Source organism: Sturnira hondurensis, unplaced genomic scaffold (genome assembly GCF_014824575.4).
Source record: "Sturnira hondurensis isolate 20B ecotype Veracruz unplaced genomic scaffold, ASM1482457v3 Scaffold0021143, whole genome shotgun sequence".
In the NCBI taxonomy this organism is placed as follows: domain Eukaryota; kingdom Metazoa; phylum Chordata; class Mammalia; order Chiroptera; family Phyllostomidae; genus Sturnira; species Sturnira hondurensis.
Genome location: NW_028093774.1, coordinates 7,904,633 through 7,932,609, shown reverse-complemented (window position 1 = coordinate 7,932,609; position 27,977 = coordinate 7,904,633). Strand labels below are relative to the sequence as shown.

At 42.4% G+C, this 27,977-nt stretch overlaps 1 protein-coding gene and 1 non-coding gene across 2 annotated transcripts in view; both read right to left on the bottom strand.

The window, feature by feature from the left end:
• CATSPERB (catsper channel auxiliary subunit beta) overlaps positions 1-20,824 on the bottom strand; it is an 85,881-nt gene extending 65,057 nt beyond the window's left edge. The window contains exons 1-3 of the mRNA XM_037031326.1: positions 20,719-20,824; positions 4,454-4,542; positions 2,409-2,549 (exon numbers count right to left, since the gene is read on the bottom strand). Coding sequence (XP_036887221.1) covers positions 2,409-2,549; positions 4,454-4,542; positions 20,719-20,824 — 336 coding nt within the window. The remainder of the gene's footprint in view (positions 1-2,408; positions 2,550-4,453; positions 4,543-20,718) is intronic.
• A 3,479-nt stretch (positions 20,825-24,303) lies between these two features.
• Positions 24,304-24,399, bottom strand: LOC118976987 (Z30 small nucleolar RNA). The gene has a single exon (XR_005064399.1). It is a non-coding gene; the product is annotated as a Z30 small nucleolar RNA (small nucleolar RNA).
• Between the last annotated feature and the right edge of the window lie 3,578 nt (positions 24,400-27,977).

Below are 27,977 nucleotides of genomic sequence, written 5' to 3'. Positions count from 1 at the left end.
AATACATGAACTTAGAAATATAGCAATTGAAATTATCCAATCCGAAAAAGAGGGAAATGATGAAAGAAAATGAACAGAGACTCAGCTATCTGTGGGGCAACATTACAAGTTCCAAAATGTGCATAATTAGAATTTGAGGCAGGAAAAGAGGCATAGAAAGTGGCAGGCCATTTTGGGAGAGAAATAGTGGCTGAAGACTTTACAAATTTGGTAAACTTACAATCCAAGCGGCCCAGAGAGACTCAATTCAGGTAAAGACCATTAAAAATTATTTATTTATTTTTAGAGAGAGAGGAAAGGAAGGAGAAAGAGAGGGAGAAAGACATAGATGTGAGAGAGAAACACTGATCGGTTGCCTCTCTTATACACCCTGACCTGGGACAGAACCTGCAACCCAGTCATGTGCCCCATCTGGGAATTGAACCGGTAACCTCTTGTTTTGTGGCTAACGCCCAATCAATGGGCCACACAGGCCAGGGCCACAGTGAAACAATCTTAAAACTATTCAGAGAAAGATGACACATATAAGAGAAAATGATAAAATTAACAGCTGACTTCTCATTCAGAAACAATAGTGTCAGGTGACATAATTAAAATTCAGAGTAACATATTCAAAATGCTGAAAGGAAAGGAAGTAAACCAGAAATTCTTTTTTTAAAAAGATTTTATTTATTTATCTTTAGAGGGGAAGGGAAGGAGAGAAGGAGGGAAGTATCAATATATGGTTGCCTCTCGTGAGTCCCCTGCTGGGAACTGGCCTGTAACCCAGGCATGTGCCCTGACTGGGAATCGAACTGCAATCCTGTGGTTCGCAGGCCCGCGCTCAATCCACGGAGCTATGCCAGCCAGGGCAAAATCAAATTCTATATCTGACAATATTGTTATTCAAAAATTGTGACCACTAAAAACTATTAAAATTCATAGGTGAATTCAGCAAGTTTTCAGTATACAAGATCAATATATGAGAATTAATTGTATTTCTACATATTTGCAAAGAACAATCTGAAAATGGGATTAAGTAAGCAATTTCATTTACAATAGCATCAAAACAATAAAATATCACATTATGAATATACTTAACAAAAGAAGTATACCACTTAGACTCTGAAAAATACAAAACATTGGAACAAATTAAGAAAATCTAAGTAAATAGAAAAATATCCCATATTCATGTTTGTAAGACTTAATATTCTTAAAATAGCAATACTCCCCAATTCGATCTATAGGTTCAATACAATCTCTAGCAGAATTTCAACTGGCTTGTTTGCAAAAATTGGCAAACTCATCTTAAAATTCATATAAAAACTAGCAAAATTCATACAAAGACTAGCAAAAACAATCTTGAAAAACAATAAAGTTGTAGGACTCATTCTTCTGATTTCAAAACTCACTACAAGGCAACAGTATCTAGGCAACAGGGTGCGGGCTTAAAAGAGATGGATAGAGCAATGAAATAAGAATCCAGAAACAAGCTCTCGTATTTGTAGTCAACTGATTTTCAACCAAGTCGCCTCAACAATTCAGCAGGAAAAATAATCGTATTGTATTTTCAACCAATGCTGTTGGGGCAGTAGGATAGCCAGACGCAGAAGGACGATGTGGCCCCCAGCAGCCTCACACCATACACAGAAATGAACTGAAATGGATCAGTAACCTAAATGTAAAAGGTAAAACTAGGAACATTTCAGAAGAAAACATGGGGCTGCAGTCTACAAACACACTAAAATCACTTACTTGTACACTTTGAGTAGGTGAATTGTATGTATGTGAATTATGTCTTAATAAAGTCATTACCAAAAAAAGGAAGGGGAAACAAGACATTTTCAAGGGGAAAAAATCCCAGAAAATTGTTGCCAGTAGACCTGCTCTGTAAGAAATGACACAGGAAGTTCTTCAAGCTAAAAATTAAGACACCGGATGGCAAGTTATATCTACAGAAGAGAATGAAGAGCAGTGGAAATAGTAAATATGTAGATAAGTAGTAAGCAATCATGTGCACTTTTTTCTTCTCTTAATTTCTTTAAAAAACATATGACTAATTTATAAAAATGATTTATTTATTTATTCTTAGAGAGAGGGGAAGGGAAGGAGAAAGAGGGAGAGAAATACCAATGTGTGGTTGCCTCTCGCACACCCCCCTACTGGGGACCTGGCCCACAACCCAGGCATATTCCCTGACTGGGAATCAAACCAGTGATTCTTTGGTTCCCAGCCCATGCTCAATCCTCTGAGCTACACCAGCCAGCCAGGGCTAAAAAACATATGACTGTTTAAAGCAAAAAGTATAACCTGCATTATACATATATATGTAATATTACTGCACTAGCTATTTTTTAAAAACACATTCTATAAAAAAGATTATGCTCCTTATTAATAACATATTGCAGAATAAGATAAAGTGTAATTACCAAAGTTAAATTAAAGTGGAAGGTGCCAGTATATGTACTGTTTATGATTTCCAAGCTGGGAGCAAGTCCTCCTGATGTGAACACGCTTAGAAATTCTTCTGAAGAACGCTTAGTTTTAGAATGGAAAAAGCAATGGATTTGCTTTAGGAAAGAGGGCAGAAAAACAAACAGGTGATGACAATTCAGTGGAGAGAAGCATATTACATTAATTTAAAAGTGAGAAGAAATCTATGAAAAATATATGCTGCTAAAGACTGGTATCTTTAGTAACTCTTTTTGGGGAAAGAGTCTGTTTTGAAAAACACACTTTCAGAACTCAGTAACTTACTATGCTAGTGTCTCAATAGGTTTTGTTATCCTCATAATAATCTTCACATCACAGAGATGGTCATAAAATTGTGACGCTTAATAAACACAGCGTCAAAGGCACACATTACCCCATGTAGAAATCCTTACTTTGTGTCTAAATAAAAAGAAGCAACATAGAAAGCAAAACTCATTTTACTGCATTTTGCTGGATATTTCCCAGTTTTAAGAAAGTATATGAAAATGCAGTAATCACAAATGGTGAGAAATACTAAGAGTTTTAACTTGTTTATTTCTCCCAGTACTTTGGGAGAGTTACCTGAGTTTCAGAGTCCCTAGCTATAAAGTAGCGAAACATACTCATTCCAAAAATATTTTCTGAGCCCTTTCTACAAATTAGGCAGTGGCGTAATGCTGGGGAGACAGAAATGAATGAAACAAAAGTCCCTGCCCTCGGGGAACTTCCATTTTAATGGGGATTGAAAGGAAGATAAACCTAAAACCCTTTTCCTTTGTCTTGTCACCCTCCGCACTCTATTGCTCTTTGTTAGGACGCCTTAAATTCTAACCATCCCTTTGAGCTCCTTATCATATATAAATACAATCTTTTTCTCCTGTCGATCTGTCTTTGCTCAGTTGTCTTTGTGGTTCCCAAGTCAGTGAACCTACGAGGGCAGGGTTAGGATTTCTCTACAGTTCTTATCTGAAAGAAGATTAAATGTCACAATGAACACACTCGGAACACACTTTTCAAAACACTTTGAAAAAACGTCTGACACACATAAGCTGTTTATACATTTAGTTATTGTTTTTACTAATACCACTTCTAGGCTACGACCACACAACTGCCCAACAAGTAGGTTCTAACTCCCCTTAAAAAGGACACAACTGAGGACCTGAGAGGTTGAGTAACCTGTGCCTGGGCACGCAGACCATACATGGAAGGACCGAGATTTCTCTCTACACGAGTCTCTTTCTCTAAACCCTTTCCTTTCCCGGAAAATGTAAACACAAATAGGAAAACCATTTTCTGACTCAAAGGGCATGCACTTCACAATAGTTGTAAATTTAAGAAAAGTATATATATGTTTGGCATATCAAGAAGGAACTGGAAGTAAGTCAAAGCAGAGTGTGGGCTGACTGTATGTGTCCTTGTAGGATGTTTTTGTTTGTTTTTATTATGTTTGTCATAGATTTTTAAAGAACCTGTTCACTTCTTATTAATCTATGTGTTTGTTAGCCTTTGCTGCATGGCTATGTGAATAGTGTGTTTTCTTTTGTTTTGGTGTGAATCTGCCATTATCTGAGTCAACGGAGTTCAGTCATCCCTCACCCAAATGACGATTGCAATGTGGCACTTGTCGTAAAGGGGAAAGGTTATTTCTGAAGGTCAGTGAGATGCCTTTCTTTGTCTACTAGGCGACATCTGTCAACCTTCAAAAGTACAAATCACTTCCATAACTGAGGAAAAGCATCACAGCCAATCTTTTAATAAGGGGAAGGATCAGGCATCTAAAAATAAAAAGCAAAACCACCGAGGGCATTCAATGGCTAAATGACGTATTTTACCTAGTCCCAGTGGAACGGCACACAGAGGATCATTACTTATAAACAATTGTCCCTCCCCAAGTCTGAACACGGTAGGAGCTATTTGAAAAGTGTGCAGTGCCGCTGGTTCTACGGACGGAGTTAAAAGGAATGAATGTAAAAGATTGCAACATGCGGGTAGTGGGCCTCACCAAGTCATCTGAGGACAGATACAACTTGATTATTTCTTCCTTTTGGTGAAGCCCTTGGCTACCACAAGAAAAGTGTTCCTCTGTGTCACCTAGATAACACAAATATATAAATATATCTTAAGTTACTGATAGAATTTCCATTAAAATCATATTTTGAAACTGATAAAATATTTTTAAAGAATGATTACAATTGTATGCTTTAAATTCATACATGTCTACCTAAAATTCAAATCTTTGACCATCTTTAATATTAAGGATACAGAATCAGGACACTAAAAAGGAAGGTTTGACCAAAGGCTAAAATAAAAAATACCACATACAAATCTACAGTGCAAACTTTTCAGAGATGGTCTAAACACAGTCCTTGACTCTTAGCTCCTCAACCTCAGTGAGCTTATGAAAGGGTCAGGAGTTGGAGACTGGGAAGAAAATTTGTTTTAATAGACAGCTTAGTAACACAAAGGTGACCCCTCCCACACAAAGGAGGGTGGGAGGCGGGGAGAGCCCTTCTCCTTATCTGCATCTAAAGCAGATCTCTTGTATAAAGCCTGGAGCTGCATGTGTGTGTGTGTTTTCATCCATCCTGCCAATCTCTGTCTTTTGATTGAAGAGTTTAATCCACCTACATCTGACGTAAATACTGATAAAGAGAGACTTCTGTCATTTTGCTATTCGCCTTCTCTATGCCTTCTACCTTTTCCCCCTCATTTCCTGCATTACTGACTTCTTTTGCAACAGTGAGCTGATTTTTCTGCAGTGAAACTTAACAGCTATTTTCTTCGCAGTTTCCACGGGGATTACACTTAACATCCGAAAGGTAAACACTCCAGTTTGAATGAATAGCAGCTTAGCTTCAATGACACACAAAAAGTTCCATCCCCATCCCTCTCAGTTGCTGATGTCACAGAGTCACATCTTTAAGCATTGTGCACCCCAAAACATAAACTAATACTTTTAAAGGTATTAATCTCTTAAGTTATGTAGAAAATAGTATCTAGAGTTCTAACTAAAATTAAGCAAAGTTACAATAACACTGACTTGTAGACTAATATATTTTTTTAGAAATGTCCATTTCTTAAATCACATTAAAAAAAAGGTAGAGTTGCAATCCATTGTTACAAGAATACTAGCTTTTATAATTGCCCAAGTATTTACCTTTATTGACATCTTTATTTCTCTGCATGGCTTTAAGTTACTGTCTAGTGTCCTTGCATTTCAGCCTACAGGACCCCCCTTGAGAATTTCTTGCCAGGCCAATCTAGTGGTAACAAACTACCTCAGAAAATGCCTTAGTTTTTTCCTCATTCCTGAAGGGAAGTTTTCCCAGTTATAAAACTCTTCATCGACAGGTTTTCTCTTTGAGAATTTTGAATATATTGGCCAGCTGCCTTCTGGCCTTCAAAGTTTCTCATGAGAAATCTGCTACTATCTTATTGAGACTTCTTTGAACTTAATGATTTGTTCTCTCTTGCTGTTTTCAAGATTCTTTACTTTGGTTTCTGAACGTGTGATTACAATGTGTCTCAGTGTGGATCTGCGTGAGTTTATCTTACTTGGAGTTTGTTGAGCTTCCTGAATGTTTATGTTGATGCCTTTCATCAAATTTGGGGTTTTCAGCCATTATTTCTTCACATATTCTCTCTGCCCCTCCCTCCCTCCCTCCCTCCCTCTCTCTCTCTCTCTCTCTCTCTCCCCCTTTTCTTCAGTTATTCTCAAATGTGTATGTTGGTCCATTTAACAATGTTGCAGAGATCTCTTATTCTATTTGCTTTCCTTCAATCTTTTTTTCTTTTTGTCTCTTAGCCTCAATAATTTCCTTTGTCCCATCTCCAGTTTCACTGATTCCTCAGTGTACATTTTCAAATCTGCCCCTGAATGTCTTTAATGAATTTTTTATTTCAGTTACTATACTTTCTATCTCCTGCATTATTTTTGGCTTCTTTTTACTCGATCTCTTTATTGATATTTCTATTTTGTTCACACATTGTTTTGTTGACCTTCTTCACATGTTTTGTTTGTTCTTTGAACATCTTTAAGTTGATTGTTTTAAAGGAATTGTCTAGTAGATCTGCCATCAGATCTCTTCCAAGAAAAGTTTCTGTGGATTTGTTTTTTCCCTTTGAATGGGCCATGCTTTCCTGTTCATTTACATGTCTTGTGATTTTTTTCGTTGCTGTTGAAGACTAACATTTAAATCTAATAATGTGGTAACTCTAGACATCAGATTCTCCCCATTCGCCAGGGTTCGGTTTTTTGTTACTGTGTTTACTGTGAGCTTTTGTGCAGGCCGTCTCTGTGAACAGGCTCAGCCCGTGGGGTACACGTTAGGTTTTCTCACGTCTTTTCTGAGCCTCCGCGTTTCTCTGGGCACGTGCAGTCACTTTCTCATTTGCTCCATTTTTTTTAAAATGTCCTAGTCCTAGTCCTTAATGTCTGATTCCCAGAAGGAGAAATAAGTGAAAAATGGAGAGGGAAAGGACATTGGCCCTTTAAATGCCCTGAAAGTAATTTCAGCGAGAGGGAGAGGTTCTGGCAACCACAGAGGTGGAAGTGGTAACAATAACGGCTGCCTGCCTCTTTGTCTGCCCGTCTGAGGTCAGAAGCAGCAATCAGAGCACTTAGCCCCAAGTGCTCAAAAGGCTCTTTTTGCCCACCCCGGCTTCCACCAGCTGTACACAACTTCTCGAGACGTGAGCACAGCTGCCTGCCATGGGGGTGAGAATGGGGTGTGGGTAGCTTCTACTGTGCTGAGTTGATAATGACTAAAATGAGCTACGATTTACTGTCCAAGTTTTCTCCTGGAAGTACCAAAGTCTTCAGTAGATTTCGGGGTTACAAAGGAGTTACATCAGATTCCTCCAGCACATTGCCTAGGTAGAGAGACACATTCCTGGTGCTTCCCACTCTGCTATCTTTCCAGAATCCTCTATTCCTTCTCCTTACCTTGAGTCTGAGAAAAGAGGCTTTGATGGGAACACTCAACAATGTAACATATATTGCTTTGATCTGGGGTACAAACTCAGACTCCTGCTTAGAAAAAGACAAGAGATGATTTGCCTGATAGGATAGGACAAAGAATTATGGGAAGGAGGTGGCTTTGTTGAGAGTCCTGAACCATCCAGGTTTTCTGGGGAAAAAGATGCATGAATTGGTCACTTGTGAGAAATAAGCAGCATTGGGTCATCTAGGGTCCTGTCCTCAAATGTCTCTGTGAGTGGCAAGTGGGTCTTAGCAGAAAGAATTTGAAGGGACAAATCAAAGAATTGATTTTCACAATAAGGTGAAAATCAAATCACCTCCTTATAACCCAAAAAAAGATGAAACTCATGGGATTTGCCCGAATGTTCATCCAAGAACAGAGGAGGAACTAGTCTCCGAAAATGGGAGGTGAAAATAAGTTTCCTTTATGATCGATTACATGTTATTCATTGTGTAACTTAACAGTTGCTATTCTCAAAATCCTATAAGAAAATATATTAATGCAAGTATCACAAATATGGCTTAAAGTATATTGTGAGATTATAATGTTAAACAGTTTTCAGAGTCATCGCATGCATTTACTTTGCTCACACCCGATAATGTTGTCAGATCTATTTTTTCTTTTTTTTAGATTTTTTAAAATTTATTTATCTTTAGAGGGGAAGGGAAAGAGAGAGGGAGAGAAATACCAATGTATGGTTGCCTCTCATGCATCCCCTACTGGGAACTGGCCTGCAACCCAGGCATGTGCCCTGACTGGGAATCAAACCGTGATCCTTTGGTTCGCAGGCCAGTGCTCAATCCGCTAAGCTACACCAGCCAGGGCTATCAGATCTATTTTTTAAAGCTATAGTTTGATTCTAAAGTCCAAATCACTTCTCTGCTTAAAAAAACTTTACTGCCATTCCATAGCCTAATGAATGAACTCCATAAGGGAAGAGCAGCTGAACCGAGGAAACTAATTCCTTTGGGTTAATCTGAGCCAGACTCTGGGTCCACCTTGTGCCATAGGTATTAGTGTCTGCTCCTTCCTGAACCACAGCTCTGGAAGATGAAGGTATTGCTCAAAGGTCACCCGACTCACAACAGGAAGTCAGAGTGGGACCAAGATGCCCCTGTGTCTGAGGGCCATTCTCCCTTTACCCTGTGGGACAGTGTTAAATGACCAAGCCCCTCCTCAAACTCCCCCGCACACAACCTACACTCCCGCACTCCGGGAGTGCTTGTGAGGTTCTATTTCCATTCTCGGCCTCCAATTTTAACACATTTCATGATCTGGGTGGGTATTTTTGATCCACCATTGGAAATCTGGAGATACGGGATGAGGGGCCAACTGTGTGCATTCTTCTACACCATGTCCTATAACTGACTTGAGCACCTTCGAATTTGGGTATCTGTGGAGGGTTCTGGAACCAATGCCCTGCAGATACCAAGGGGCCACTCTAGTTAAATTCTGTATTTCAGAAAATTTTCTCAGTCTCAATCTACTAGCCTGATAATTCAGTTTATAATTCATACTAGAAGCAACTATTCATGGGGGAAAAAAGAGGTTCAAATAAAGTTTTGCAAATATAAAATACTCCTTACATTTTAAAGATTCTATGACTTCTAAGTAATGAAATATCATAACAAAAAGAGAAGTCTCTATGTATACAACTTAACAATAGATTCACATCATTAGAAAGTTTTGAATGAGAGTAGGATAAATAGTACCTCAGAAGATTGGAAGACATGGTAATGAAGAGGTACTAAAAAAAAATATCTTAACTGTTAGCAAGGAAGGGATGTAAAAGAGAACCCATGGGAAGAAATGGAGAGTTAGAGAGCCTGAAACTTACCTTTGTTGTTATATATTATTCCTGATGAAAAATCAAACATGTTCAAAAGTAATATTATAACACAGAAAAATAGCAATTCCATCTGTTGAGAGAAATAAGAATTACTTCTATTTGATAACTTCAAACATACTTCTGAGTTCCTTTGCTATATGCAACTACAGAGTCAAGAAACATTACTTCCCTTAAGTTAAAAATGTTTCTCATTATGTGACAAGAGCAGATAACATAATAGTTGAGCATAATACGGCAAGCTCTACATTTACTCCCAAACTGGTATGAAAAATATTTAGAAATACAGTTATTGCAAACCAAAGAGGCGTGGCACAGGCTTTTCTTCAGTGTAGACAACTTCTGGAGCGGGGCGATCAGTTCCATAGCTGTGTAAAGACGGAATCTGACCGGAACACTCCGAGGACGGTAGCACTGCGCCTTCACCTGAGATTTTTGACCGCGGTGCTGTGGGCAAAGGCAGTGCACACGGACCCGGGGCATCCCTGCTGCACATTGCTCTTCAAGTCGTGTTTGCTGTGAGAAACCTTGAGGGATGAAGTGGTCTCCCTTGGACAAGAGCAGGCTTGTTTCCATGGTGGACCTCCCAGGCTCGGGGTTCCTCTCCTGTAATGCACCCTTGGTGAGTGTAAGCATCTATGATAGGTTGAATTGTGACCCTTCAAAACTCATATCGAAGTCCTAAACCCCAGTACCCGAAAATGGGGTTGTATTTGGAGAAGGTCTTATAGACATGATTGGATTAAAATGAGGTCATTAGGGTGGGTCCTAATCCAGTATGACTGATGTCCGTACAAGAAGGGGAAATTTGGACACACGCTCAGACAGACACTGGGAGGATGATGTAAAGCCACAGGGAGAAGGTGGCCATCTCCAAGCCACGGAGAGACACCTGGACAGATCCCTGCCTCATTTCCCTCGGAAGGGATCAACGCTGCGCTCACTTCAGTCCCAGATGTGGAGCCTCCAGAACTGCAAGACCATAGATTTCTGTGGTTGAAGCCCACCTGGTATGTGGTGTCTCACTTAGTGACCCTAGTAAATTAACGCAGCACCCACAATACGTACCTTGGGGGCATGGGGAATTGCAGTGAGTGTCATGCTGCTTTGAAAATAGTGCCCTTTCCAGAAAAATCTTGTATTATTTTGCTAAACAGTCAAATTCAGAGATACAGCACCATTAGAACCCATCAGTGGTCCTAAGCCCGGAAACAAATGACTGAGATGTACGATGCCCCAGGGCCCCAGTGCAGTGGTGTGGCCTATATTAAGTTATCCTTAAGGTTGTTCCTACTCAGTTCTCTTGAACAAATACAGAAAGATCTCTAATTTTATCTGCATGGATTTGGTTATATCTATCTTTGACCAAAGAACAAAAAGCTTATTTTGAAAGGGTTTTTTTTAATGCTTTCATTAGGGAATGGAAACCTGAGAGAACATAATTCAAGGGAGAGACAACTAAAGAGCAATGCTTGGGTCCTTTATGGCTTTGCTACTGGCTTCATATCCTCTTATCATGGCAATTCAACCTATACATACATTTTAATTTAGAGACGGAGTGTACTTTAGAGTTGATGTATGAGGAATTAAGTAACATATTCAAAGGCTGTTACTAGCTAGTGACAAAGTTGGCTTAGAACCAAGTTCCCCAGATTCAATCGATCTGGTCGGGATACAAAGATGCTACAAAATGAAAATTTTAAAAAGTGAAGACACAACCTACATAATTAGATGTGAATTCTCACCAAGACCACTAAGGCTGCCCACCATGATTCTGCTCCGTGCCTACATTAGTCTCATTCTTCAATATGACAGTGTCCCTCACTTTGGTGCTGGCTTCTCTCAATGATCACCCCACGGTGAAGGAAAGGGGCAGACTTTGGCCAGACATCAGTTCTGCCCATTGAGATGCCTGATCTTTGGAAAGCTACTCAACTTCTACAGGTTCATTTTCTATTCGGTAAAACAGGGGTAACACTTCACATGGTTATTTGAGAATTGAATGAATAATATATTTAAAACATCTGAGAGCTACTTTTCACAGAATAAACACTTAATAAACAAAGGTTGGAACCCGTATGTTTATACACTGAAACAACTTCTTCATCCCCCTCACACCCTCTACTCTCCCTCTTAGGAGTTAAACTAACCCCCGTTATCATTCCCATTTAATTATCATGAGTTTTACATACTTGTCAGATATGAGTCACCTCTATGGGCCTTTTTTCTTCTCTGGCACCAAGATAATGCAGGAAATTGACCCCAAGAAGGAACCTACCTCCCCTACAACTGGTTCATTTGAAGTTACACCATTACCATGCCAAGTATATACGGTACACATTCATCCCACAGTAGGGTCCTTATTTCCCACTGTCATTCGCTCTCAGGGGGATGCTGGACTGGCTGCACTTTCAGTTTTGTGCTTTCCCCAGCTTTCCTCCACAGAGGCTGAGAAGGAAGACCCAAGGCTGGGAGCTGAGATTTCAGTTTCCTGGCTGAGAAACCCTCTAACTTTGGTAACAGCCAAGCAGCTGCCACCCGGTAGAGAACCCTGCTTAGAAAATCTGAAGGTCAGGCCGTTGGAATGTCCGGCTAACTGCCTCTTGCCGAGGACCAAAGGTCGTTTTCTTTAAAAATCTACAAGAGCTGGAGTTCCTCAAACCCTACCACCTTCAGTACAGCATCCAGGGAGGTAGGTTCAGAAACTGACTGGAGACTGTCCATAAGATACTTGGATCATCACAGGAATGCTGAGCGCCTGGGGAAAACGTGAATGTTAAAAGATCCAGCACACCACTGCACACAGTGAGGTTTGAGAGAAGCAGCCTGTCAGAGAGAGCTTCGTAACTGTGTCCGGTAGGAAGAGTGGGACTTAAGCAGAGAAGACCTTGGTACCGATGGAGTAAACGACCTAAGTAGACACAGAAGGCGCAAAGATGTGACTGAGCCGTGAACACACTGGGATCAGGAAGACTGAATGAAATGCCAATCTATTCTCCAGATTTGTGTGTGAACGTCCTTTGCGGGGTTGGTTCTACCCACTCAGACTCCCTTTGCCCAGTGGGCCAAGACTAACCCTTTCTAACTCATTTAGTACCTGACTAGTCTTGAGTGGTCACAGATGCTAAGATTTAAATAATTCTTTAAATGATGACAATAAAACCTGTTTTATACTCACGTTCTTCGAAGTCCCTTCACGTGGCCACGCACACTCTGCCTCACACTCATGTTGTGAGAGATGGTTGGTCTCTGGGTTTAACCTATTTCTGGAAGGGCCTGGATGAGAAATATCTTTCTCTGACTTTTTCTGGTGACCTTAAATCTAAAAAAAGAAGTTACTCCTCAATCTGAAAAAATGTGCCAAACTCAACAAAATCTCTCTCCTAATAAGGGCTCATTTCCCAGAACCCCGGGGGCTCTCTCTTTTGTTGCTGGTTTCCCACTAGAGAAGGTGAGCAAGTTTATTAATAATGCAAGCAAGTTGCAGTTTTCAGTCTCTGTAGCAACCCTGACGAGCTGTTTCCCTAAGCTGCATCGGAACAGAAATGCCTGCACAGTCTTGGAGGTGCACATTGATGATGCGACGTGAAGGCCTGCACAGGAGCTGATACGACTAGGAACTGCAAGTCTATATCCCTCGCATCATTCTTAGGAAGTTCCTTGAAGATGCAACTTCCAAAGGGATAAGATGTAACAAGCAAAAGGAAAGACATGAGGTCCAGAAAGGGTCAATCTGGGGGACCAGGGGAGGGTGAGTCCTGGGAAGACAAGTGGAGAGCAATCAGTCTGGACAGGACAGGTGATAAGAAAGTAATGCATGCCGTGTGAAGGACGAGTGTGAAGACAGAAAAAACTTGAAGAGGCACATTATTCTTTGGTCAACAAGAAAAACAATGGAAGGGGATAGGGAAAAAAAAAGATCTATAAGGAAGTAATGTTCCAAATCATGATGCAAGATGGTACTTTTAAAAGAAAGCGTGCTTTGCTTGTCTGGTTTACCTTTTTTAACCCAAGTTATGGGTGGACATAGTTAAAAGGAGCCTTGTTGCCCAAAATAGCAGCCTTGTACGCTTCGCCCCATTCTCCCTTCCCAGAGACAACCCCTTCTTTGGCCCTCTGTTCTGTTTTCTGTGTTAGGCATTACCTGTTGACTTTCCACCACTCGGGAAGAGGCGTTGGTGCCCTTTCCCTCCACTCCCAACACACGGACACTCCGTCCGTTCCTCCATCATTCAACTGTCCTCTAGTCTGATTTTGGTCTAATCGTCTGTCCATGCCCATTTTCCAGCCCTCTGTGGTTCTGTTTAATTCTAAGGGTTTTCTGAATTTTGTCTCCCCAGCCCCTTATATTAATTTTTACAATTTCTGTAATACTTTCCTTTTGTAATAATTGTTTTATTCTCAGAACTTTTGACAGGTTCTATTTTTGTTTCATTTATGTAGTATTCTCTTTTTTCTGAGACTAACGATAGGGGAGTGGTGGTGGGTTTTTTTTAACCTCCCTGCATAGTTTGATTTATCCAAGTCATTTTTCCTTTTGATTTTTTTCTGGCCTCAGTCTTTCGATTTTGAGACTTCCCCAACATTTGCCATGATCCTTCTCGTTTTCTCAGATTTAAAAGCTTATTTGGGGCTCTGGACGCAAGAGATGGTCTAGCCACTGTGGAAAGGGGTAAGAAACAGTAGCACACTTGGTTTCGCTGAGGAATAATCTCCATGCTTTTAGGTCTTTCCCTCTTCAGCTTCCCAAGTTTTCTGGGGTCTTGCCATCTCCTTCCAGAAGAGTGAAGGCCTGCCTGTTAGAGTTCTGGGGTGCCCGTGCTTGGTATTGAACACTCATCTGCCACTGCTTTCTGTGTGGTTCCTGTTTCTCAAAAATTTCCACCAGCCCAGAGATCCTCAGCTCCACCCTCTCTCCCCCAAGAGCAAACCTGCAGCCCCTGCCCGGATCGGGGAAGGGCAGTTGCCAGACGCAGCACCGGGGAGAGGGTCTAAAAACATGGGTGGTGTTCAAACAGTCCCGCTCTAGCTCCGTTTCTCTGTTTCTTTGTCCACATCAGGAGCGCTGCCTGGCCCTGAGCCTGCGGGGGTTCTGCAGCGCGAATCCCATGGCTTCCAACCTTCCCCCTGTGCCAGGGGAGGACTCAGCTTTGCTAGGTCTGCCGGTGCAGTTACCCCTTACCCCTCTGCTTTCCAGTTTTCTAAATTTCATTCCGCTTCTTCAGGCCTCTCTCTGTCCTCAGGGGATGACGCCTCTTTAGAAAGCCCTTTCGTGTTTCGTTTAGTAGGGGTGATGTGTGTGTAAATGTGTGTGTTCAAAAACAATAAATAGAAATCTCTAGTTCACCATGAATTTACACATCATGAAACTGATGGAGGGTAGTGAAAAAGAAATCCATTGGATTTCAATGCTAGGAGCATTCTTTTTAAAATTGAGACGTAACTGACATACAATGTTATATTAGTTTCAGGTATACAACGCGATGACTCAGTATTTGTTTATATTGTGAAGGGATCACCAAAGGAAGTCTAGCTAATATCCCTCTAGGGACATTCCCTTTTTGATGGTCTGGTGGTTATGACATTAAAACCATAAAAGTGGAAACACAATATAATCCTGGCACGCTATTTGGCCTGGAAACAAACAGCATTTACACAGTCATTGCGGCGACATAACCTAAGGGGACCTGCCACGATCCGAGTGCTATAAAAATCCCCTCCCCCCAAGGGTAGGGGGGCCCTGTGACTGCTTCTAACCAATAGGATATGGCAAAGATGCCGAGCTGTCACTCCTTTGTTTAGGTTACGTTTTATGACAAAGCTGATGGGATGTCACGCCCGTGATTATGTTTCATTAGGTAAGAAGACTGAGACATTAAATAAGAAGACAGGTCCTTCCGTTGGCTTTGAAGACGCAAACAGCTGTGCTGGGGACGGCCTGTGGAGAGGGCCACAGGGCAACCGAGGCAGTTGTTAGGCACCGAAGGTGGCCTCCAGCTGGTAAGCAGCAAGGGCCTTTCGTTCCCTAGTGACAAGGAAGTCCGTTCTCCCCCAGTGGAGCCTCCAGATGAAAAAGCAGCCCGGCCAGCCCCTGGGCTGCAGCCCTGCGCGGTTCTGAACAGAGAGAGGCAGGAGTCGGGGCTCCTGTCCCACAGAAACAGCACAGTAGCAACTGTGTGGTGTAGGCCCGGGGGCGGGGGATGTCTGTCAGGCAGCAGAGGGCAGATCACACAGTGATTTCACTGCAAGCTGAGGCTGCTACCCGCCCACTGGGGCCTCGTGACTCTGAATCAACAGGTGAACAAGGGGGTTACTCTAATGGCTGGGGAGACTGAGCCTGACTCCGAGAGGAAACTCGGTTGGTATTATTACACACGACAGGCAAGCGAGAGGATGTGTGGCTTATAGGAGACTCCCCTGGGCATCTTTGAGTGTTCCCATGCCCTGTGATTGAAGTATGGAAAACAACCTAATAGACCAGACCTTCAGGGATGAGAGTAAGGTACGCCCCCCCCCCATAACAAAAAGATGCAGTCAGCCGAGGTGCTTGCTGAGGGCAGAGAAAATAAGGAATGGGTAGAAGAAAGTGATTATAAATAGTGACCAGCGGTAGAGATGAGGACTATTTAATAGTCAGGAGTATTTCCTCCATATTTTAATAAGAATATTTGTGTGTATGTGTATCTCCGATATTTTTGTGGCTCTCTCCCTATCATCCTCGTATCTTCTGACATGCGTTTATCAGAAGGCTGTAGTCACTCAAGGACTTGGGGTTCTTCTTTGGGGAAGGGTTACCCTGTTCTGTTGTACGTGGGACAGTTGTATCATGGCAGGCAGAAGTGTGGTTACTGCCCTTTCATGGACATTAAGGACAAGATGGGCGGGTGTTTACGGCTGGCGAGTTGACAAGGGGTGGACTGTGATAGTTCTGTGATGTGTCAGTGTGGCTACCTTCCCCAGAATTCCTGTTCTAGCACTCCCCTCATGAAGGTGGGCTTGCTAGAGACAGCCCCTCTCGAGCTGGAGGGCCAACGGGGAGGCAGGTGCCCTTTTGTGGAATCCACGTACCTTCTCCCAGTCCTTCAACCACAGGTCCAGGTGCTGCCATGAAGGGATTTAGCAGGTGCCGTCAAAGAGATGAATTAGTGAATGAGAGATTGTCCTGGGTGGACGTACCTTAGTTCAGAGGCTTCACACTTCAGCGTATGCTCCTGGGTCCCATCCTGCGAGGATCTCCCCTCTCTGACCATCTGCCCCACAGATTCTGGGCACGCTCAGCCAGCCCAACGGCATGAGCCACTTCCAGACAAGCAAACTAGTGAGTGCATGCATGCACGCACACATATACTCGTGCGTCTATATACACACATCGGTAAGTAGATGACTGATCGGTAGATGATAGCCATATAGACGTAAGTTGGATGTCCTGCCGGATTTGCTTCTCTTTAACTCTGATACAGTCATAACATTTGGGCAGCTTTAAAAAAAGAAACATTCTTCTCCCCACTGGAGACAACATAGATTAGTAAGAGGTAGGGACTCTGTAGTTAGATTTCCTGGGACCTTTGTTAACTTTGAAAAAGTTACTGAGCCTCTCTAATGCTGTTCCCTTATCTGAAAGCTATTGTTATAGTACTTCTCCCACACAGTATTATGAGTGTGTATACTTACACACATATACTTTCTTTCATTTAAAATAGCTTCCTATACAGCATGTTCTCTCTATACTTTTGAACCGAACAATACATCTTGGGAGACTTTTCCTTACCTCTGCTTCTTTCTTGGTTAGTGGCTGCCTCTTATTCCACTGGGTGGACGTACATAATTTGTATGACCAGCCACCTATGTTGACACGTGTTTCAGTCATTCCCAATTTCTTTCTATCACAAAGAGTATTTTTATCCAGTCCTCACGTCACACATGGGTAAGCGCGGCAAGATGCATTTCTGGGGAAGACATTGCTGGGTTGAAGGGAAAGTGTTTTTGCGGTCTCGGTGTCTCAAACCGCTGGTCGCTGCTGTGACGCACGCTCTCACCGTCGGCCTGGGATTGCCTGTGCTCGCACCCTCCCCTGCCCCCGCCCCGGCTGGAGCATTGCAACTTCGCTGCATTTGCATTCCTCCTCCTACACACGCCCTTTTTCCGTTCGGGTTCATTTACGGGGTTTGCCCATTTCTTCTGGATCGTTGATATTTTCTTATTGATTTGTAAGCAATTTTTCCATTTATTCATTTTAGAGAGAAGGAGGGAAGGAGGGAGAAAAAAAGAGAGACCAATTTGTTAATTTACTGATGTATGCATTCATTGGTTTATTCTTATATGTGCCCAGGCCACGGATCGAACCCCCAACCTTGGTGCATTGGGATGACACTGTAACTAACTGAGCTACTCAGCGAAGGCAAGCATTTTTACATGTTAAGGAAAGAAGCCCTTGGTCTCTGATGTGAATTGCAAAAAAAAATTTCCTCAATCTGTCCTTTGTCATTTGACTTTTTTATGGTGATGTGATTTTTTTATAGTTACATTAATGGGATTTTCTCTTTTATCTTTGGTAGTTTATGGTTTCACTTTTCATGTGACTTCTTCAGTTCATCTGGAAGTCATTTGGGTATGATCTGTGAAGTAGAGATCCAACTTTTTTTTTTAGGTGGCTGCCCAGTTGTCCTGACACCGTTTACTAAGAAATCTTTTCTTTCCCCACCGTTATTTACTGAAACAAGACCTTTATCTAATTGCTGTGCATATCTGGGTCTGGGTTTTCTAGATTGTTCCCTTGACTTTTTCATCCATTCATGTGGCAGTATCTCACTATTTTCATTAGTGCAGAAAAAGATTTTATATTTAGTATAAAGCTAGTACCCTTTCATTTAGTGCATTTAATATAGATAGTGCCTTCTTTTCACACTTCTCCTGGCAATTATTTCTTTCTCTGTCCACGTGGCTTTTAGAAGCTGCGTGTCCAATTCCAAACAAAAACCAAAAATGCCCTGTTGCGGGTTGGGGTCAGTTAGATTAACTTAAGGAGAATTGATATTATGACATTGAATTTTCCAACCCAAATGTGGCAATGCCTTTATATTTCTTAAATTCTTCTCCACGATGTTTTACAATTTTCCTCATATAGATTTGGCATGTTGCATGCTAAGGGAATTCTTTCTTTTTGTCTTTTCAAACTTATACAGTGGGGTCTCTCCTGTCTCTACTTCTAACTGGCTGTTGTTTGAATACACGAAGGTTTATTTCTGGGCTTTCTGTCTCAATGACCTTGCTCACTTATCCCACCACTTAGCCTTTCCATGGATTCCAGGGGGCTGCAAATATTGGTCTCATCTTCTTCCCTTTAAAATTGCATTTACTGTTTATTTTTTGCTTCCGTCTAATTGCAATGGCCAGTGCCTCCAGGACAAAGATGACTCTGATGAACCCGCCCTGATCTCATGCCTGCCCGTCACGGGGGTGCTTCCTCATCAAACATGACGCCTCGCGGGTCTTCTGCAGCCTGCAGTTGCTTTTGCAGTGGCTGGTCTGTTCCCATCATCCCATTTGAATGGGCTCAGTTCATCTCGGCTCATCGCACCCCGGGACACCGATTTTGAATGTAGGCTCTCAGAGAGGGACAGGCTTGGTGGGGCGTGAGAGCTCAGGGGAATGGTGTGGGCAGCAGAAGACGCCCGAGAGTAGGCACTAGTGCGGCAGGCTGCAAACTTTGAAAAATGGAACACAAAACCCGTATCAGGGTGAGGCAGTGACAGAATCATAGTCAAATAAAAACGAAAATAAAAATCACGTTTTACACGCAGGGCAGGATTCCTTGTTATTTAGACTAAAACAAGATGATTATTAGGAAAATGATTGGCTGGCATATTTCTAGTAATTTCTAGAGCGTCTCAATCAGTTTAATTTCAGTTCTTACAAAGAACTTGGAAGTAACTGGAAAAAAAGATTACCTACAAAGAAATACTGAATTTTGCCATGTATAATACACACTACTTTGCCAAAATTTTTGAGGGAAAAATAAGGATGCACATTATACATGGGAAGTACTAATTCCATATCTATATAAAATTTTAAACTATTTTATTTATATAAATGTTTTAAATTCTTTTATTCATGATTAGGCATTAAAAGTGCAATTCTAGGAAGCAATAATGATATTCACATGCAGAATAATACCCTGGAATATAATAGTTTTGTCTCTAAATATAAAGTAAAAAAATTGAATTAAAAAATTAAAACAAAAGATTCTTTTCCTGAAAGTTTGGACCAAAAACATTGGTGCACATTGGACACGGGAGCTCATTATACATGGCAGAATATGGTAGCTAGAAAGACATTTGACTTTAGGGATAATTAAAGCTAGGAGACAAAGAGGAAAGACCTTCGAAGTGTTGAGAAGAATAACTGTTAGCTTATAATTATGTACCCAGCATAATTATCTTTCAAGAATGAGGGTGAAATAGTCATGAGCAGACAGAAATAGAGTATATTTACTATCCATAGTTCCACACTAATAGAGCTTCTATAGTATGGACTTCAAGAATGAAAAGGACCCCAAGAAGATTTTTATAAGCCCAAGAAAGAATGGGGGTGTTAAGAGGACATAGGGGGAAAGAAGTCAGGCGAAAGCCCATGGCTTGACTCCCAGAATGGCTGGCAGGGCTCAGAGGCACCAAGGCCACGGCCAACTCTCATGCCACAGAAGCCACGGGTAGCACATTGTTGCTGCTGCAACGGAAACCACCAAACACCACTTACCGCACACCCTTCACCGGCACTGAGTGCGGCCTTGGCCTCTGGAAACTGGAGGTTGCTGAGGTGCTTTGCCCTTTGCACTCATTGAATAAATGGGTAACGGGGTAGGAGGAAGGACAGAAAGCAAATAGGTCCAAGATGAGAAAACTACAGCTAACACAGCGATGCTCTGTGATACGGCAAAACAAGAATCAGAAACTCTAGTCTTGCGGTCTCCAAGCCATTACACGCTTTCGCAAACCGGATTCTGGGTCACGTGGCTCCTGCAGAGATGAAAATGGGCCCCAGTGAAGAAGCCGCTGGGTGCTGGGGGCCAGGGCTGGGGCATTCCAGTACACTGCAGTGGGGCTGGCTGTAGGACAGGTCACACTCAGATGTCAATCCAGGACCAGCTCTTCAGGGAAACTGGCCCTTCGCATCAGATCACTCTCCTGCTCACACGGCCGAAGGGTGGAAATGTAACACATTCACATACTCGGAGCAGATGATGTTGGCCCTGTGCCCAAATCCATTGGGATTCGCTGACCTTCCCTGCACGCTGCCCCCCAGGTGCTCCCCGTGTCTCTACTGGCTGACTGCTCAGGCTTCTAAAGGCCACTGTGCCTGATGGCCCGAAGTTCCCAGGGATTTGTGCCTCCCCAAGGGCCAGCCTGAAGCCCAGGGCTCTCAGCTGGGGGCAATTCTGACCTCCAGGGTTCAGAATGTTTGGAGGCATTTTTGGCTGTCCCCATTGGGAGGAGTCTGGGATGCTGGCATCTAGCAGGCTGAAGCCAGGGATGCTGCCGAAACCCATTGTACCAAGGCTAGACCACCGCAACACGGAACAAGGAACTATTCCCCAGATGGCAGTAGAGTCTGGGTTAAGCAAGCCATCCTACACAATGACCCACAGGCAGGGGAGCATAAACACCCCAGTTCCCTGGGACCTGATCTGGGTAGTTCTGGGGTGTGGTCTCCAGAGCACTCCCCTGGGTCGGAGCTAAACTGACCTCCTAGGAAGTGTGCCTGCTCTGGCACCCTTGTTTAGTTTCCTCCTCTTCTCCGTCCCCTCCCTACTGCCCTGCCAACTCATCCTAAGAACACTTCCTAATAAACCACTTTTACACAAACCCTCATCTCAGGGGTGCATTTAGGGCAACGACCCATAACAATACACACAAGTGGATATTTAAGGAGAATGAGATTTTACGTGCACAGCGTGGAGGAGGTCACTAAATGGTGGACGGTGCTGTAGCAGAACCCACGTAGTTCGACAAGCCCCTAAGCAGGGGCTCAGAGTTGAGGAAACCCAAACCAAGAAAGCATGGCATGGTAGGAAAAGCGTCGCCCTTGTCAACCCTGTGACTAAGGAGTCAGGAAATCTTAAGTAAATCACAGCACAGAAAAAAAGAGAAAAAAATCAGATACTTGCTAGGGTCTTTTATGTAATGTTCTCTTACATCTTGGAGCGATGGTTCTCTCAGCTGGAGACATTTGGCAATGTGTGGAGACATTTTGGGGTGTTATCCTGGGGACAGTGTGCTATTGGCCTCTAGGGAGTCAAGGATGCTGCTACATCCCTACAATGATCAGGCAAGACCCTCAGTCCCGCCACCCCTAACAAAGTATTAGCCAGCCAAAATGTCAACGGTGCTGAGGCTGAGAAACGCTGTCTCCCAAGTTAGACTGAATGGGAGCTACAGGAATCCCTGGTGGTTCAAATTTATGAGCCATGGAAAGGACTGAAGCCTGCTCTCCCAATGCACCCGGACAAGCAGCACAGACGACAAGTGCTCTTCTGCGTAAGGTTTGGAAGGGCATATTCTGAACAGATCTTGAAGTGTGCTGTGGCAGAACTGAGCACTCATCCAAGCAGCTAGAGACAGAGGAGAGCAGGGGCCTGAATCTTAGCAAGTTGGACATTATTCTGAAGAATCAACTCTCAGCCCTGTATTGGGATTTAAATACACTATGAGTTCGCATCCTGGAACCCAGCAATTGCTGAAAAAAAAAAACCCTCACGTGTTAGCCTGTGGATACAACTTAGAGGGCAAAGTTTTCTCCTCGAAACATCTTCCTGAAGCGAAAAAAGCAAAAGGCTCCCCCAAACCACATGCAAGTAAGAGAGAAAAGTATTTATAGCTGGCGTATCTGAGTTGATAACAACTTAAATGCACAACCTATTTGCTTACGAATCCGGGTTTGTTCACGTGACAGGTGGTAAGATGACACCACACTTAACTTTGACTTCACTTTCTGTTTGGCGCGGCCTCTCACGCCCTCACTAAACAGAGTGCTGGCAGTGAAATCCCATGTGTCACGTAATCAGCCAACGTCGCATCTTGCTCGGAAAAATGGACACGCCCAACAAGACATTCCAGGAATGAAAGCACGCTCCGTTTTGTTATTAGAAAGGTACCCTGTTCCAGTAACCATAGTAAGTAGGCTAAAAGGAAAACATTCATTTCTGGATTGTTGATCTCTCTCGAAGGGATTTCAGAACAAACTTACACTTTTCGCAGAAGGCCTGACAGAATTCTCTCTCACCTTTGATAATGATTTATTGAAATGTGCATCAGAAAATCTTCTAAGGTGCTTAACATTTTGACAGACGAGTGGCGGTCAGTAAAGGTCGGGTGGCAGCTGAAATGGAGCCAGAAGTTTTCAGCTGGTTCCTGAGGAGGGGGACCCCACCCTGCACCTCACCAGAGTCTTGCTCCCCAGGAATCAGGCAATGAGGAGCATGCGCTTCTCCCTCTGGTGTCTCCAGTAGACGCCCTCGGTAGAAGAAGGGCCCAGATACCACCTTCCACAGCTGACCCCACGAGGCTCCGTGACGACCTGTTGTCAACTGACAAATGCACGTTTAACCCTTTTTCACACCTAAGATCTCAAGGTTCAGTATTTGCTCTCAAGCGTATAATTGCCCATATTTTAGTCAGCAGCAAATCAATCATTTTAAGCAGTGATTCATAATGCTGATAGTGACCAAATGGAAAATTTTTTAACTAAATAGCAATGACTTTTTCAACCCATAGATGATCGTGCCTTGGGAACACTGTGTACCATCCAAGAGGGTGCAATGAACATTGATGGAGATTCAACTCCAGTTTTTCACTATGTATAAGAAAAATGCACTTATTCTCAAAAGGGTGGGGCAACTGGGCACACTGATTCAAATGAAGGCTATTTTATGGCCACTTGTGGCATTTAAGAAATAATAATACATATAAAAACAAGGTTTCCTTTATTTCTTCCCAGTTTGACATGCCAATCTTTGCTTGGATTTAGAAATAACAAAAACTCAACGCACGTCCTCATAGCAAGGTATTTTTCCTTTCCAGTCATATCAAAGTAAATATGTAACTTAACTAGGTAGAACTCTAATTGGTTAAATAATGTTAAATAAACTATATCTAAAGATTCATTTTACTCTAAGATTCTATGATTCTAAGATCAGATAGGCTAAATAACTATTAATATTTTAAAATAGAAATTCTAGAGTGAAAGTCTACACTTACGTTATATGTCATCAATTACTGAAAAACAGGATTGGAAGAGGACAAAGAAAATTGGCCTAATAATAGTTCATGAAGAGCTGAAGACTCAGTGGTCTAATTGCAGATTCAAAGAGTGATATAATGTGGTGAAATGAATGAAATTCTGGGTCACATTAATAGAAGTATTCCAGCTAGACCACAGAAGAGAATAATCTTGTTGCAAGTGCTATGCAAACCATAAGTGCTGTAACTCCTTAATTTTATAAAATAAGTTATTTGTAATGCTTTTTTCACAAGCAAAAGTGGCACCGCACTGCCCATATTAATTCACGCATCCAGGGCCCTAAAATCCAAAGTTGGGTAAGGCTGAGAAGACGGATGGTGTGATCGCGAATTTATATGTCAAACAGGAAGGTGTTTTCAGATAAGAGTAATGTTTAAATCAGTGGGCTTCGAGTCCAGGAGACTGCCCTCCATAATGTGGATGGATTTCACCCAATCCCTTAAAGGCCTAAATTGGAAAAAAAAGAAAAAAAAAAGAGCAGCCTCCGTGAGCCAGGGATGAGAACGGCACCACCTGCCCTCCTGGGTCTCGAGCCTGCCAGCCCGCACTGCAGTTGTGGGACTTCCCAGGCCCCGTAAAGGGAAGCCAATTCCTCGTAATGTACACATCTACAACAAATTATTTTGACCACAAATGAAAAGAATTCATTTTCATTCGTATATTCATGAAATATTTTAATTTTATTAAATACATAATTAAAATATTTTTCTTTCTTTCCCCCTCACCCCCCAGCTCAGAGGGAAGATTAAGTGATCCTACCCTAGTCTTAGACAACACTGAGAAATGGCAATACCAGGTCAGACTACGCTTCACTCATCATGGCATAAACATATTTTAATCTATGTTTTATAAATAATATTGGTTCTGTTTCTCTAGAGCACTGTAATGCAGAAGGCTTCCAGGAGAAAGTGATTCTAAGCTGAGACTGTCACGCTGCATGGAAACTAGGAAGGTAAAGTGGGGCAGAACAGGGAAGGCACTGACCAACGTGTTTAGGCAACGGAAAAAACATGTAGGCAGGGCTGGAAAGGGCAGGACTGTGTATGAGACAAGAAAACCCCAGGCCTAAGTTAATGATACCAGGTACTGGGATTTTATCACAGTCTGTGTTTTACTCTGTATCCTGAGAAAAGCATTCCCAGGGGACACAGATTTACATATCATCAGATTACTTTTCTTTTTCTCAGGACAGACTAGTATTTCAAGAGACTTCTGGCATGTAATTAATCTCTCTCAGTTAGTATTAACTGTTGCTGTTTAACTTGAGTCAGATCAGATTGGGAACTCTCCAACTGTTAATGGCCATCCTGTTACAGCTCAAGCCGGCGGAGCACTTCTTCCCACCGCTTTCTCACAGACTCGCACAGAGGGCAGCCTATAAACACACGCCAAGTCAATGTAAAACATGAAACGTTTTAAAGGACTGTATGTAGATTTAATTATAAAATGGAAAAGCAGGGTACAGAAATGCAGTCTTCTCTGGATCCTCCATAAACAGACATCCAGTACACATCAGTTGACTTAAGAGCTACATTTACCTGGATCGATTTTAGGTCAGTTACCAAAGATAAACCATGTCTCAGGAGCTTGTAATTTTCCTTGGGTAAGGACATTAATTGGCCTCTTCAAATGGGCACGAGGACACTCATGACCAAATTGGCTTGGTGATGGTAATTGATACATTACTCCTGTTTTATCTTCACGCTTACAACTTTGTATGTATTTTCCCCTCGTTATTATTATTATGCCATGATGAAATTATTTGAAGTCTTAACAAACATAGCCTTCTTTATAAGTAAGCTTCCAGCGGTTTATTATAGATACACTACAGTAACCCTTCCCCCCCCACCAAAAAAATCATTAATAGTCTCTGTTATTGTGAGCACGTCCTACAGACGAGAGGCAGGAAGGTTAACCTTGGGTTGAGCAAATTCCTCAGTAGTTTTAGCTCTAGAACTTGTACCTCGCTAGCAGACACTGCTGTGATACGCTGAAGTGATAGAGGATGACAAAGGGCTTTCAGGCAACTTGGCACCACCACCCCACCAAAGGGGTCAAGGCATCACTGCGTGAAGGAACCTCTTCTCTTCATATTTGGTAACATTATCAACTAATGTTCCCATAATGAAGTACTCTCGACACTTGCAGAAAATATTGTGGCAGTGGGGGGAAGATGGGTAAACCTTTCAAACATATACCATAATATAAGACTACAAAACAGCTGTACACCATACTTGGAATGAAAAAGCTGTTTCTCATTACTTTCTTCCTAAGGCAGAAAAACAGACACTGTGACTTTCAGAGAAGCGAACGGAGATGCTGGGCACATCGGCAGTACACTTCCAACCCTTTCAAATGCCCCTGAGATAAAAATGGGAACCCTGCTGGAGAGGCGAGGTGCACGTAGAGACAGAGATAGGTGTTTTCCACCAACCATTTCCCCGGATCTTTGGAAAACAGATCCCCACTTGGAAGCTCTGAACTCCAGTCATCCAAATCCCAGACGGTTACAGATTCACATGACCTGCGAAGTTCTTCCACGAGTCCGAGTCCGAGAGGAATGCTGCGCTGATAACCTTCCCTTACCTCCCTGGCGCTGGGAAGCCTCCCAACCCAGCATCCGCCCTGTCTGGCTCCGTAACCCTTCAAACGCCAGTGCGGTATCTCCCGGCATGGCTCCTACAGTGTTAAAGCTATCGCAGCTAATGCAGCGAAAATGAGTCCAAAAGTTTCTCAAAAATGAAGAAAAGTGCTTTGTAATCAACCGTGTTAAATATTTCAACAGCATACTTCTATGCTGTTGATAGAACCAAAACTACGAACCTAGAGACTTCATTTATACATCACTAAACACACATCTACGAGCTACCAGAGTGGTGGGAATGCCTACACCTGTGCTGCAGATGACCTGGGTATGTCTGGGAGATGCCATAAAATGTGATTAGAACTTAGCAAGCTGAGACTTCATTGATTAAATAAATGATAACCTGCCGGGCCAAAGAGTCTGTAAAATAGGTGGAGACAATTAGAATGAAATATAGCAAAAGCGAAACTCAAAGAGGCAGGACCAGCTGTGTGAGTCCCGTGCTCTCCAGGAGAAAGACACTAAATATGGGCATCAGACAGTGAGAATCTTCAGCAGTCTCCTGTTTGGGGCAGGATGTTAAACTGTCCATACCAGAGCCTGGATAACTGTCTACAGTCCACTTCCCTTTGCTCTGATTTAATGCCCCAAACAATGATCTGGCTTCTAAAATTCAATTTCGTAGGTGCCTTGACACAAAACAGAGATTGGTTGTGAAGGCAGACATAAATATTTCTGTCGTTGGAAGGGACTACCCTCTCTTTGTAAATTAGGAAACCAGTATTGTAGTTTGAACATTAGACTTTGGAAAGTTTTTTTTAGCTGAGCCAATTCCCCTAATTTATTAGTGTTCTGAGCAAATGAAAACTCCAGCCCCGCAAAACTGTGGGTCCAGATGCTGTGCCCCCAGACTCCATCCGGGGGGAGCTGTCCTGAGCCATCTCGGTCACCCCGAGTTATTTGCACCTCCCCTCTCAAACAACACCCAGGTTCTTCTCGGGTCTCATGGCAAGCAGCAACAAGCACACAAGGTCCAGAAAAGAGTCATTTCTACAGAGGAATAATTTGACTGAATCAGTGTTTTACAAATGTGGCCCCAAGACCAAAAGGTTAACAGAACACCTTCCAACGTGATATTTTAAAAACAAAATATATGGGTACCTAGTTTACTTTTCTCACTCCTAGGACATGAAAAATAGCTAGGCAATAACATCAATAAGAAACAAGCACTCCAGGAACCCAAAGGGACAAATTACATTTTAATGTGTGAACTGCCTGAAGATAAAGCTTCAAGGCCTCGGCTTTACAATATTTCCTGGATGTAACACCTACGACACAGGCAGGAAAAGCAATAGTAGTCAAACTGGACTTCATAAAAATGTAAAAATTTTGTGCATCAGAAGATAATATCAACAGACTATCACAGATAATATCAACAGATAATATCACAGAATGAGAATATATTTGCAAATGATAAGTATATAAGGGAAGAACATGCGTAACATAGAGAGAATCCCCAAAACTCAGAAACAACAACCAAAAAACTTCAATCCATAAAAGGACAAAGAACCTGAATAGACATTTCTGTAAAGAAGATGTACAGATGGACAGATGGCCATTAAGCATATGGAAACATGTTCAGCGCCGCTAATCATGAGGAAAATGTAAATCAGAAGTACAAGGCGGTACCACCTCACACCAGTTAGGATGGCTGTTATCACAAAACACAAAACAGCTGGCCACAATGGAGGCGTAGGTAGACACACTGTGCCTCCTTGCACAACCAAAAGGAGGACAACCACAAATTTAAAAACAAAAA